Here is a 13161-nt window from a genome sequence, read left to right on the forward strand (position 1 = left end):
CACCCTGCAGGGGGAGGGGCAGGCTCATCGCTCCCTTCTGTCTGTGTCACCCTGCAGTGGGAGGGGCAGACTCATAGCTCCCTTCTGTTTGTGTCACCCTGCAGTGGGAGGGGCAGACTCAAAGCTCCCATCGCCTCTAGTTACTCACCATTTTCAGTGGCTGCGCCAGGACGACCCCGTACAGGCGTATGAGATGCGGGTGGTCCAAGGCATACATAGAATTTACTTCCTGCAGGAAATCCACCAGAGCGTCTGGGTCGGAGCTGGCGTCAGTGCGGAGCGACTTCACTGCCACATTCACCTGATGGGATATAGGAATATGAATATTATATACAGGGCTCATATAGAATCGCCAGCACCTAAAGGCATCGCTCTGTGTCTGGGGGCGCTCAGGGGTAGCCAGTACCCGTGCCGTCTCCCTGGCCTCACTTTTATCTCCTATAACTACTTCCAGGAACACGGACGTAACACTGAGTCACTTCCTAAATGAATACATTAAGTATCTGACACTTTCGCAGAGCGTGGAAACTGCCGTAAGTCCATATATCTAACTTTAGGTGCGCAGGTTGCAGAGCTAACAGTCATTCAGCCCCCCAATTCCCGGGAATACTCACAATCCTCCCGCCGGGTATTCTCCACTCCCCTCGCCTGACCACCCCAAAACAGCCGTCCCCCAGCCGCTCATAGAGACTCAGATCCCGCTCGTTGATCAGACACTTCAGGGAGCAGTCGGGGTCCCCTCGGGGGGTGCCGGATGACGGCGACGTTGAGGTAACGCTGTCCGTGGGGGAGTCTGGGCTGTCTGGTCCTCTCGCTGAGAACATCTGTGAAGACGGATAAGTAGAACGTTAGCTGCGGACGACAGTCTGATATAGCTGTGGTAGTGCCCCCCATGTACAGTGCCCCCTGTGTAAATGGGTGCAGGGGCAGATTAGTACCACCACAAAATACGGGTGACAGACAAGCGCCATGTGAGTCTGGTTTATGAGCTTTATTTAATCATCATGTTACTAATAATGAATAAACAACAAGTATGTTCAGTTATAATCAGTGATATAGCTCCACCCGGAAACCTCACCTGCGGCCGGGTGAGTCACCTGTGTACAGGTGCCAGGACGCCAGGAAACTGATTACAAAGTTCACTCGCAGCAGCTCGTAAAGCTTGTTTCGCTTTAGGCAGTGCTATCACATAGGCCTGTCACCGGTCTCATCGCTTGTAACGCACACGATGCACTATACGAAGGACACACAACCCCACAGTGAGGCTTATTCACAAATGTTTGCAGCGCAAATGCCGTTTTGTGAAGCTCGTGGGTTTGTGGTGGAAGTTGGCGGCATCTCTTGCGGCGCCAGCGCTGGAACCCAGCCGAGGAGGCTTTGGGGACTATGGGAGGATATTTACTTAGGTTCTAAAAATGAAAAGTGATGCTGTTACCCATAGCAACCAATCACATTCTGTCATTACAGTCTAGAAAATTATAGATAGAATCTGATTGGCTGAGCAATACCACCGCTTGTCTGTTTTAAAAGTTTTAGTCAATTTACTCCTGAGTTTTACATTAATGGAAGAGGTGGTCCCAAAGTAACATATTGAGACCCCCACCCATTTCCAGGGATCACAAAGTGGGTAACCACTGTGGGGTGTGCCGGGCACATGTGCGGGTCGGGAAGAAGGCCGGGCCCTCCGTCTCTTCAGACAATCCTGTTGGAGCATGGTATTTGCCCCCAGGCACTAGCCACAAATACTCTACAGACCCTATAACAAGCATCATACCTTGTACATCCAGGACTTGGGGCGTACCGGAGGCTTTCTCCGCTTTAGAGCTTCAAAAAGTCTTCTCTGCCCTGGAATACAGAAACATGGGATGAGGTGAGATGCAGAATTCAGAATAAAGAGGAGGAAGACGTTGTTCTGTGACCCAATCTACCCACAGGGATATTCCCATTACAGAGATTGTTAACCCTTGGAAATTAAATACGTTATCATAAGATGTGTATAATAATAACTAGTCCAAAGACTGGAGAGCGGACCCCGATATCAGGTGTCTCTGCCTGAAGCAGTTCTACCCGGTAATTTCATGAAAAACGTGGCTTCTTTTTCTGTGTGAAAGTAGTATAAGTGACAGAAGGCAGGCAATAGGTCACGTACAGCTCCTGAGGGATAAGAGACCATATGATGCCACCACCTTGTCGTTGGGTGGGCTGGAGATTCAGGAGGAAGAGCCCCCGTCAACGTTGAAGGACAGAAGATGGCAAGTTGCCATCAATTTCCCATTAGATGTGCTGGAGATGGTGGAAGTGATTAATAATAACTTTACAATAATGAGAGATGCCAGCTGTGTGTGCGGAAGCTGGGCTACATTCAGTTTTTACATGAATATATGAGCATAGTTGTAATACACATGGAGGTGTGCAGAGTTTCGGCACATGGGCCCATGAAACGCTGGAATGAATGACTGAGGAATTACATAGACACATACAACTCATTCCAAGCCCTGCTGTGACCTCATTTCTCCATGAGATAATGTCAGGTGCTGGTGAGACACGGGAAGCCAGACATGGGACACGTGAGAGGTGTACAGGACAGGGAATAAGACAAACAGAAGAGGGGGGAACGTTATGTAACACACAGAGAGAGTGCGGTCACTTTCCAATAGGAAGTGGTATCCGTAACCACTCACACAACCTTGCTTTGCCTCTACTGCGACCACATCTCCGAAATCTGGTGGCTGAATGCAACTATCAGCCTATAGTAGAATTTCATGTTGTCATATATCTATTTGGTTTTAGGATATCCTATTTATTAATATCAGGATACAAAAGACCCCACTAAATAGTATTATAACTCCTATATCAGTCATCCACTATCAAGGATTGTACCCCACTATAGCAATCTGACCACAGAATTAATCAATTTCTACTAGCAAGGATTATAATCTCTGTAACAGTATGAAAGACAAAGTGATAGAACCCCACTATCCAACAATCAGTGTACTAGGGATAGTGATAAGACTCCACTATCCAGGACCATAAAATAACTACTGTAACTCCTGGAATTGGCTGCAGATAAAACTATTGATACAATGCACACTGTAAACATTAAAATATAATTATTACATAATTAAATAATAGTCATTAAATAACAAAAAATATTTTCAATATAATAAATGGAAAATATATGTCTTAAACATTATTATATAATGAATATGTCATAAAATAGGATAAAATTGTTAAAATAATACATTACTAGGAATATTGTGGGAAGTTAAAAAGCACAGTATACTGTAGATCCCAGTTCCTAATACTAAATTACTTTATGGTACAATAATTATATTTTTCTGTTCACAATAAACAGTAATAATTAATTTTAATTTTATTTTTTAATGTATTTTATTTAATACATGTATATATTTTTATTTATAGTGCACATATATTGTGTTCACAAACATTTTTGATATTTTATCTTATTTTTTATTTTTTTATTACAATTTTATAGTGTAAAAATTAAATTGTGCTCACAATATGTATTAATATTGCAATTAATTGAATTTATTATATTATTTTATTTTATAGTGGAAAAATTATATTGCAGTGTTTGCAATGTATGGTAATAAAATAATGCATTTTATTCAATATATTAATTTATTTTATTTGTTTTATTCATATTTATTCATATCATATTTTATGCTGAAAACATAATATTGTATGGTTCACAATATATAGTAACAATGTATCTTATTTCATTTATTATATGTTATTTAAGTTGTTAATTTATTAATTTATTGAATTAATATTTTAGTTTATGATGCAAAAACTATATTTTGTTCGTACTATATATTGATAGTATATTTGACTTAATTTACTATTTTTTTTATTAATATTATAATTCTGTAGTGCAATTCACTTGTGTCTAAAACATATTGATGGTAACATAATTTTGTTGGGTTCACAATATATAGTAAAAACATATATGTTATTTAATTTGTTTAATTGATATTTAAGTTATTAATTTATTTAATAATTTATTTTAATACTATTTTAGTTTACGGTGCAAAAATAAAAATTTTCTCTCAATATATACTGATAATATATTTTTGCCTCATTTACTATTTTTTTTTTTATTAATAGTACAATTTACTTGTGTCTGCAAGATGCATTAATGATTTTCTCTAAAGCCAATTCATACATATAATTTGACATATGTTTGTGTGTTTTTTATTATAATGAGTATACATTGTATGTATCTTACCTGGTCTTCCCATGCCAATCTGATCCAAATCAAAAGGTTTCACAAAATCAAAGTGTCCCGGTCGTGTTATGTTCAGCTCGTCCCGGATCCTGGGGTAGAACTGTTCCAGCTGCATCTCCCGCAGCAGGGTGAGGAGCCATTCGGTGCCCTCCTCGGTCACCATCTCTGCGCCTGGAGCCAGGGAGAAGACAGTGAGGGTCTGTCAGGAACGTGTGTGCAGTAACGGTGGCTGGATGTGTCAGTCTCTGTCTCTGTCTCTCTCTGTCTCTCAGTGATGGACTGTCAGGTTACATGTGTGAGCACTGCCTAATATAACCCTCTATAACCACATGTGTACAGTCAATACATCCGCTCCAGTGTATACACACACAATACAGTATGTAAAACACCCTGTGTAAGAGGTATGTGGCCACGCCTGCTCCCTGTACTGCACTCCATGTACACACTCACGTGTGGGAAACAGCATGTCCTGACATGGCAGGAATGAGGAACAGAGAGCGGAAATCAACACACATGAGATAATCGCAAGAAATAAACAACACAGATTGCACAAAGGCCTTACACACCGGTACATAGAGATACACAACCAGTCCCGTTCACAAATACACATCCTACAGCAGTCTTATAAACAGAGATACACATCCTACAGCAGTATTATACACAGAGATACACATCTTACAGCAGTCTTATACACAGAGATACACATCCTACAGCAGTCTTATACACAGAGATACACATCCTACAGCTAGTGATGTGCACCGGACATTTCTCGGGTTTTGTGTTTTGGTTTTGGATTCGGTTCCGCGGCCGTGTTTTGGATTCGGACGCGTTTTGGCAAAACCTCCCTGAAAATTTTTTGTCGGATTCGGGTGTGTTTTGGATTCGGGTGTTTTTTTTACAAAAAACCCTCAAAAACAACTTAAATCATAGAATTTGGGGGTCATTTTGATCCCATAGTATTATTAACCTCAATAACCATAATTTCCACTCATTTCCAGTCTATTCTGAACACCTCACACCTCACAATATTATTTTTAGTCCTAAAATTTGCACCGAGGTCGCTGGATGGCTAAGCTAAGCGACACAAGTGGCCGACACAAACACCTGGCCCATCTAGGAGTGGCACTGCAGTGTCAGACAGGATGGCACTTCAAAATAATAGTCCCCAAACAGCACATGATGCAAAGAAAAAAAGAGGTGCACCAAGGTCGCTGGATGGCTAAGCTAAGCGACCCAAGTGGCTGACACAAACACCTGGCCCATCTAGGAGTGGCACTGCAGTGTCAGACAGGATGGCACTTCAAAAAAATTGTCCCCAAACAGCACATGATGCAAAGAAAAAAAGAGGCGCACCAAGGTCGCTGTGTGACTAAGCTAAGCGACACAAGTGGCCGACACAAACACCTGGCCCATCTAGGAGTGGAACTGCAGTGTCAGACAGGATGGCAGATTTAAAAAATAGTCCCCAAACAGCACATGATGCAAAGAAAAAAAGAGGTGCAATGAGGTAGCTGTGTGACTAAGCTAAGCGACCCAAGTGGCCGACACAAACACCTGGCCCATCTAGGAGTGGCACTGCAGTGTCAGACAGGATGGCAGATTTAAAAAATAGTCCCCAAACAGCACATGATGCAAAGAAAAAAAGAGGCGCAATGAGGTAGCTGTGTGACTAAGCTAAGCGACCCAAGTGGCTGACACAAACACCTGGCCCATCTAGGAGTGGCACTGCAGTGTCAGACAGGATGGCAGATTTAAAAAATAGTCCCCAAAGAGCACATGATGCAAAGAAAAAAAGAGGTGCAATGAGGTAGTTGTGTGACTAAGCTAAGCAACCCAAGTGGCCGACACAAACACCTGGCCCATCTAGGAGTGGCACTGCAGTGTCAGACAGGATGGCAGATTTAAAAAATAGTCCCCAAACAGCACATGATGCAAAGAAAAAAAGAGGCGCACCAAGGTGGCTGTGTGACTAAGCTAAGCGACACAAGTGGCCGACACAAACACCTGGCCCATCTAGGAGTGGCACTGCAGTGTCACGCAGGATGGCCCTTCAAAAAAATACTCCCCAAACAGCACATGACGCAAAGAAAAATGAAAGAAAAAAGAGGTGCAAGATGGAATTGTCCTTGGGCCCTCCCACCCACCCTTATGTTGTAAAAACAGGACATGCACACTTTAACAAACCCATCATTTCAGCGACAGGGTCTGCCACACGACTGTGACTGAAATGACTGGTTGGTTTGGGCCCCCACCAAAAAAGAAGCAATCAATCTCTCCTTGCACAAACTGGCTCTACAGAGGCAAGATGTCCACCTCATCATCATCGTCCGATTCATCACCCCTTTCACTGTGTACATCCCCCTCCTCACAGATTATTAATTCGTCCCCACTGGAATCCACCATCTCAGGTCCCCGTGTACTTTCTGGAGGCAATTGCTGCTGGTCAATGTCTCCACGGAGGAATTGATTATAATTCATTTTGATGAACATCATCTTCTCCACATTTTCTGGAAGTAACCTCGTACGCCGATTGCTGACAAGGTGAGCGGCTGCACTAAACACTCTTTCGGAGTACACACTGGAGGGGGGCAACTTAGGTAAAATAAAGCCAGTTTCTGCAAGGGCCTCCAAATTGCCTCTTTTTCCTGCCAGTATATGTACGGACTGTGTGACGTGCCTACTTGGATGCGGTCACTCATATAATCCTCCACCATTCTTTCAATGGTGAGAGAATCATATGCAGTGACAGTAGACGACATGTCCGTAATCGTTGGCAGGTCCTTCAGTCCGGACCAGATGTCAGCACTCGCTCCAGACTGCCCTGCATCACCGCCAGCGGGTGGGCTCGGAATTCTTAGCCTTTTCCTCGCAGCCCCAGTTGCGGGAGAATGTGAAGGAGGAGCTATTGACGGGTCACGTTCCGCTTGACTTGACAATTTTCTCACCAGCAGGTCTTTGAACCTCTGCAGACTTGTGTCTGCCGGAAAGAGAGATACAACGTAGGTTTTAAATCTAGGATCGAGTACGGTGGCCAAAATGTAGTGCTCTGATTTCAACAGATTGACCACCCGTGAATCCTGGTTAAGCGAATTAAGGGCTCCATCCACAAGTCCCACATGCCTAGCGGAATCACTCTGTTTTAGCTCCTCCTTCAATCTCTCCAGCTTCTTCTGCAAAAGCCTGATGAGGGGAATGACCTGACTCAGGCTGGCAGTGTCTGAACTGACTTCACGTGTGGCAAGTTCAAAGGGTTGCAGAACCTTTCACAACGTTGAAATCATTCTCCACTGCCCTTGAGTCAGGTGCATTCCCCCTCCTTTGCCTATATCGTAGGTAGCTGTATAGGCTTGAATGGCCTTTTGCTGCTCCTCCATCCTCTGAAGCATATAGAGGGTTGAATTCCACCTCGTTACTTACCACCTCTTGCTTCAGATGATGGCGGGGTAGGTTCAGGAGTGTTTGCTGGTGCTCCAGTCTTCGGCACGCGGTGGCTGAATGCCTAAAGTGGCCCGCAATTCTTCGGGCAACCGACAGCATCTCTTGCACGCCCCAGTCGTTTTTTAAATAATTCTGCACCACCAAATTCAATGTATGTGCAAAACATGGGACATGCTGGAATTTGCCCACATGTAATACACGCACTTGGTGGCGTTGTCTGATGTCACAAATCCCCAGGAGAGTCCAATTGGGGTAAGCTATTCTGCGATGATGTTCCTCAGTTTCCGTAAGAGGTTGTCAGCTGTGTTAGAGATGAGCGGGTTCGGTTTCTCTGAATCCGAACCCGCCAGAACTTCATGTTTTTTTTCACGGGTCCGAGCGACTCGGATCTTCCCGCCTTGCTCGGTTAACCCGAGCGCGCCCGAACGTCATCATGACGCTGTCGGATTCTCGCGAGGCTCGGATTCTATCGCGAGACTCGGATTCTATATAAGGAGCCGCGCGTCGCCGCCATTTTCACACGTGCATTGAGATTGATAGGGAGAGGACGTGGCTGGCGTCCTCTCCATTTAGATTATAAGAGACTGAGAGAGATTTACTGGAGCTGACTAGGAGGAGTACTGTTACTGTAGAAGTGTAGAGACTGAGTGGAGAGAGTTTACTAGTGAGGACAGTGCAGTTTACTTTATAATCCGTTCTCTGCCTGAAAAAAGCGATACACAGCACACAGTGACTCAGTCACATACCATATCTGTGTGCACTGCTCAGGCTCAGGCCAGTGTGCTGCATCATCTATTATCTATATATAATATTATATATATCTGTCTGACTGCTCAGCTCACACAGCTTATAATTGTGGGGGAGACTGGGGAGCACTACTGCAGTGCCAGTTATAGGTTATAGCAGGAGCCAGGAGTACATAATATATTATATAGTGAGTGACCACCAGACACACAGTGCAGTTTATTTAATATATCCGTTCTCTGCCTGAAAAAAGCGATACACACAGTGACTCAGTCAGTCACATACCATATCTGTGTGCACTGCTCAGGCTCAGGCCAGTGTGCTGCATCATCTATTATCTATATATAATATTATATATATCTGTCTGACTGCTCAGCTCACACAGCTTATAATTGTGGGGGAGACTGGGGAGCACTACTGCAGTGCCAGTTATAGGTTATAGCAGGAGCCAGGAGTACATAATATATTATATAGTGAGTGACCACCAGACACACAGTGCAGTTTATTTAATATATCCGTTCTCTGCCTGAAAAAAGCGATACACACAGTGACTCAGTCAGTCACATACCATATCTGTGTGCACTGCTCAGGCTCAGGCCAGTGTGCTGCATCATCTATTATCTATATATAATATTATATATATCTGTCTGACTGCTCAGCTCACACAGCTTATAATTGTGGGGGAGACTGGGGAGCACTACTGCAGTGCCAGTTATAGGTTATAGCAGGAGCCAGGAGTACATAATATATTATATAGTGAGTGACCACCAGACACACAGTGCAGTTTATTTAATATATCCGTTCTCTGCCTGAAAAAAGCGATACACACAGTGACTCAGTCAGTCACATACCATATCTGTGTGCACTGCTCAGGCTCAGGCCAGTGTGCTGCATCATCTATATATATTATATATCTGTCTGACTGCTCAGCTCACACAGCTTATAATTGTGGGGGAGACTGGGGAGCACTACTGCAGTGCCAGTTATAGGTTATAGCAGGAGCCAGGAGTACATAATATATTATATAGTGAGTGACCACCAGACACACAGTGCAGTTTATTTAATATATCCGTTCTCTGCCTGAAAAAAGCGATACACACAGTGACTCAGTCAGTCACATACCATATCTGTGTGCACTGCTCAGGCTCAGGCCAGTGTGCTGCATCATCTATATATATTATATATCTGTCTGACTGCTCAGCTCACACAGCTTATAATTGTGGGGGAGACTGGGGAGCACTACTGCAGTGCCAGTTATAGGTTATAGCAGGAGCCAGGAGTACATATTATATTAAAATTAAACAGTGCACACTTTTGCTGCAGGAGTGCCACTGCCAGTGTGACTGACCAGTGACCTGACCACACTGACCACCAGTATAGTTAGTAGTATACTTATATTGTGATTGCCTGAAAAAGTTAAACACTCGTCGTGTGACTTCACTTGTGTGTTTTTTTTTTTTTTATTCTATAAAAATAAAACTCATTCTGCTGACAGACAGTGTCCAGCAGGTCCGTCATTATATAATATATAATATATACCTGTCCGGCTGCAGTAGTGATATATATATATATTTTATATCATTTATCATCCAGTCGCAGCAGACACAGTACGGTAGTTCACGGCTGTGGCTACCTCTGTGTCTCTGCACTCGGCAGGCAGTCCGTCCATAATTGTAATACCACCTAACCGTGGATTTTTTTCATTCTTCTTTATACATACATAGTTACATAGACATCTTCTCTTTATCAACCAGTCTATATTAGCTGCAGACACAGTACAGTACGGTAGTTCACGGCTGTGGCTACCTCTGTGTCTGCACTCGGCAGGCAGTCCGTCCATAATTGTATACCACCTAACCGTGGATTTTTTTCAGTCTTCTTTATACATACATAGTTACATAGACATCTTCTCTTTATCAACCAGTCTATATTAGCTGCAGACACAGTACAGTACGGTAGTTCACGGCTGTGGCTACCTCTGTGTCTGCAGTCGGCAGGCAGTCCATAATTGTATACTAGTATCCATCTCCATTGTTTACCTGAGGTGCCTTTTAGTTGTGCCTATTAAAATATGGAGAACAAAAATGTTGAGGTTCCAAAATTAGGGAAAGATCAAGATCCACTTCCACCTCGTGCTGAAGCTGCTGCCACTAGTCATGGCCGAGACGATGAAATGCCAGCAACGTCGTCTGCCAAGGCCGATGCCCAATGTCATAGTACAGAGCATGTCAAATCCAAAACACCAAATATCAGAAAAAAAAGGACTCCAAAACCTAAAATAAAATTGTCGGAGGAGAAGCGTAAACTTGCCAATATGCCATTTACCACACGGAGTGGCAAGGAACGGCTGAGGCCCTGGCCTATGTTCATGGCTAGTGGTTCAGCTTCACATGAGGATGGAAGCACTCAGCCTCTCGCTAGAAAAATGAAAAGACTCAAGCTGGCAAAAGCAGCACAGCAAAGAACTGTGCATTCTTCGAAATCCCAAATCCACAAGGAGAGTCCAATTGTGTCGGTTGCGATGCCTGACCTTCCCAACACTGGACGTGAAGAGCATGCGCCTTCCACCATTTGCACGCCCCCTGCAAGTGCTGGAAGGAGCACCCGCAGTCCAGTTCCTGATAGTCAGATTGAAGATGTCAGTGTTGAAGTACACCAGGATGAGGAGGATATGGGTGTTGCTGGCGCTGGGGAGGAAATTGACCAGGAGGATTCTGATGGTGAGGTGGTTTGTTTAAGTCAGGCACCCGGGGAGACACCTGTTGTCCGTGGGAGGAATATGGCCGTTGACATGCCAGGTGAAAATACCAAAAAAATCAGCTCTTCGGTGTGGAGGTATTTCACCAGAAATGCGGACAACAGGTGTCAAGCCGTGTGTTCCCTTTGTCAAGCTGTAATAAGTAGGGGTAAGGACGTTAACCACCTCGGAACATCCTCCCTTATACGTCACCTGCAGCGCATTCATAATAAGTCAGTGACAAGTTCAAAAACTTTGGGTGACAGCGGAAGCAGTCCACTGACCAGTAAATCCCTTCCTCTTGTAACCAAGCTCACGCAAACCACCCCACCAACTCCCTCAGTGTCAATTTCCTCCTTCCCCAGGAATGCCAATAGTCCTGCAGGCCATGTCACTGGCAATTCTGACGAGTCCTCTCCTGCCTGGGATTCCTCCGATGCATCCTTGCGTGTAACGCCTACTGCTGCTGGCGCTGCTGTTGTTGCCGCTGGGAGTCGATGGTCATCCCAGAGGGGAAGTCGTAAGCCCACTTGTACTACTTCCAGTAAGCAATTGACTGTTCAACAGTCCTTTGCGAGGAAGATGAAATATCACAGCAGTCATCCTACTGCAAAGCGGATAACTGAGGCCTTGACAACTATGTTGGTGTTAGACGTGCGTCCGGTATCCGCCGTTAGTTCACAGGGAACTAGACAATTTATTGAGGCAGTGTGCCCCCGTTACCAAATACCATCTAGGTTCCACTTCTCTAGGCAGGCGATACCGAGAATGTACACGGACGTCAGAAAAAGACTCACCAGTGTCCTAAAAAATGCAGTTGTACCCAAAGTCCACTTAACCACGGACATGTGGACAAGTGGAGCAGGGCAGGGTCAGGACTATATGACTGTGACAGCCCACTGGGTAGATGTATGGACTCCCGCCGCAAGAACAGCAGCGGCGGCACCAGTAGCAGCATCTCGCAAACGCCAACTCTTTCCTAGGCAGGCTACGCTTTGTATCACCGCTTTCCAGAATACGCACACAGCTGAAAACCTCTTACGGCAACTGAGGAAGATCATCGCGGAATGGCTTACCCCAATTGGACTCTCCTGTGGATTTGTGGCATCGGACAACGCCAGCAATATTGTGTGTGCATTAAATATGGGCAAATTCCAGCACGTCCCATGTTTTGCACATACCTTGAATTTGGTGGTGCAGAATTTTTTAAAAAACGACAGGGGCGTGCAAGAGATGCTGTCGGTGGCCAGAAGAATTGCGGGACACTTTCGGCGTACAGGCACCACGTACAGAAGACTGGAGCACCACCAAAAACTACTGAACCTGCCCTGCCATCATCTGAAGCAAGAAGTGGTAACGAGGTGGAATTCAACCCTCTATATGCTTCAGAGGTTGGAGGAGCAGCAAAAGGCCATTCAAGCCTATACAATTGAGCACGATATAGGAGGTGGAATGCACCTGTCTCAAGTGCAGTGGAGAATGATTTCAACGTTGTGCAAGGTTCTGATGCCCTTTGAACTTGCCACACGTGAAGTCAGTTCAGACACTGCCAGCCTGAGTCAGGTCATTCCCCTCATCAGGCTTTTGCAGAAGAAGCTAGAGGCATTGAAGAAGGAGCTAAAAGGGAGCGATTCCGCTAGGCATGTGGGACTTGTGGATGCAGCCCTTAATTCGCTTAACAAGGATTCACGGGTGGTCAATCTGTTGAAATCAGAGCACTACATTTTGGCCACCGTGCTCGATCCTAGATTTAAAGCCTACCTTGGATCTCTCTTTCCGGCAGACACAAGTCTGCTGGGGTTGAAAGACCTGCTGGTGACAAAATTGTCAAGTCAAGCGGAACGCGACCTGTCAACATCTCCTCCTTCACATTCTCCCGCAACTGGGGGTGCGAGGAAAAGGCTCAGAATTCCGAGCCCACCCGCTGGCGGTGATGCAGGGCAGTCTGGAGCGACTGCTGATGCTGACATCTGGTCCGGACTGAAGGACCTGA

General features: G+C 44.9%; 1 protein-coding gene across 1 annotated transcript in view; it reads right to left on the bottom strand.

Annotated features, from left to right (window-relative positions):
- The window catches only part of TNK1 (tyrosine kinase non receptor 1), a 69585-nt gene that overhangs the window by 7295 nt on the left and 49129 nt on the right, over window positions 1-13161 (bottom strand). Inside the window, exons 2-5 of the mRNA XM_063950417.1 lie at window positions 4250-4420; window positions 1775-1845; window positions 615-824; window positions 149-301 (exon numbers count right to left, since the gene is read on the bottom strand). Of these exons, the coding sequence (XP_063806487.1) occupies window positions 149-301; window positions 615-824; window positions 1775-1845; window positions 4250-4412 (597 nt within the window). The 5' untranslated portion in view covers window positions 4413-4420. The remainder of the gene's footprint in view (window positions 1-148; window positions 302-614; window positions 825-1774; window positions 1846-4249; window positions 4421-13161) is intronic.

This window comes from Pseudophryne corroboree (genome assembly GCF_028390025.1).
Source record: "Pseudophryne corroboree isolate aPseCor3 chromosome 6 unlocalized genomic scaffold, aPseCor3.hap2 SUPER_6_unloc_1, whole genome shotgun sequence".
Classification (NCBI taxonomy): domain Eukaryota; kingdom Metazoa; phylum Chordata; class Amphibia; order Anura; family Myobatrachidae; genus Pseudophryne; species Pseudophryne corroboree.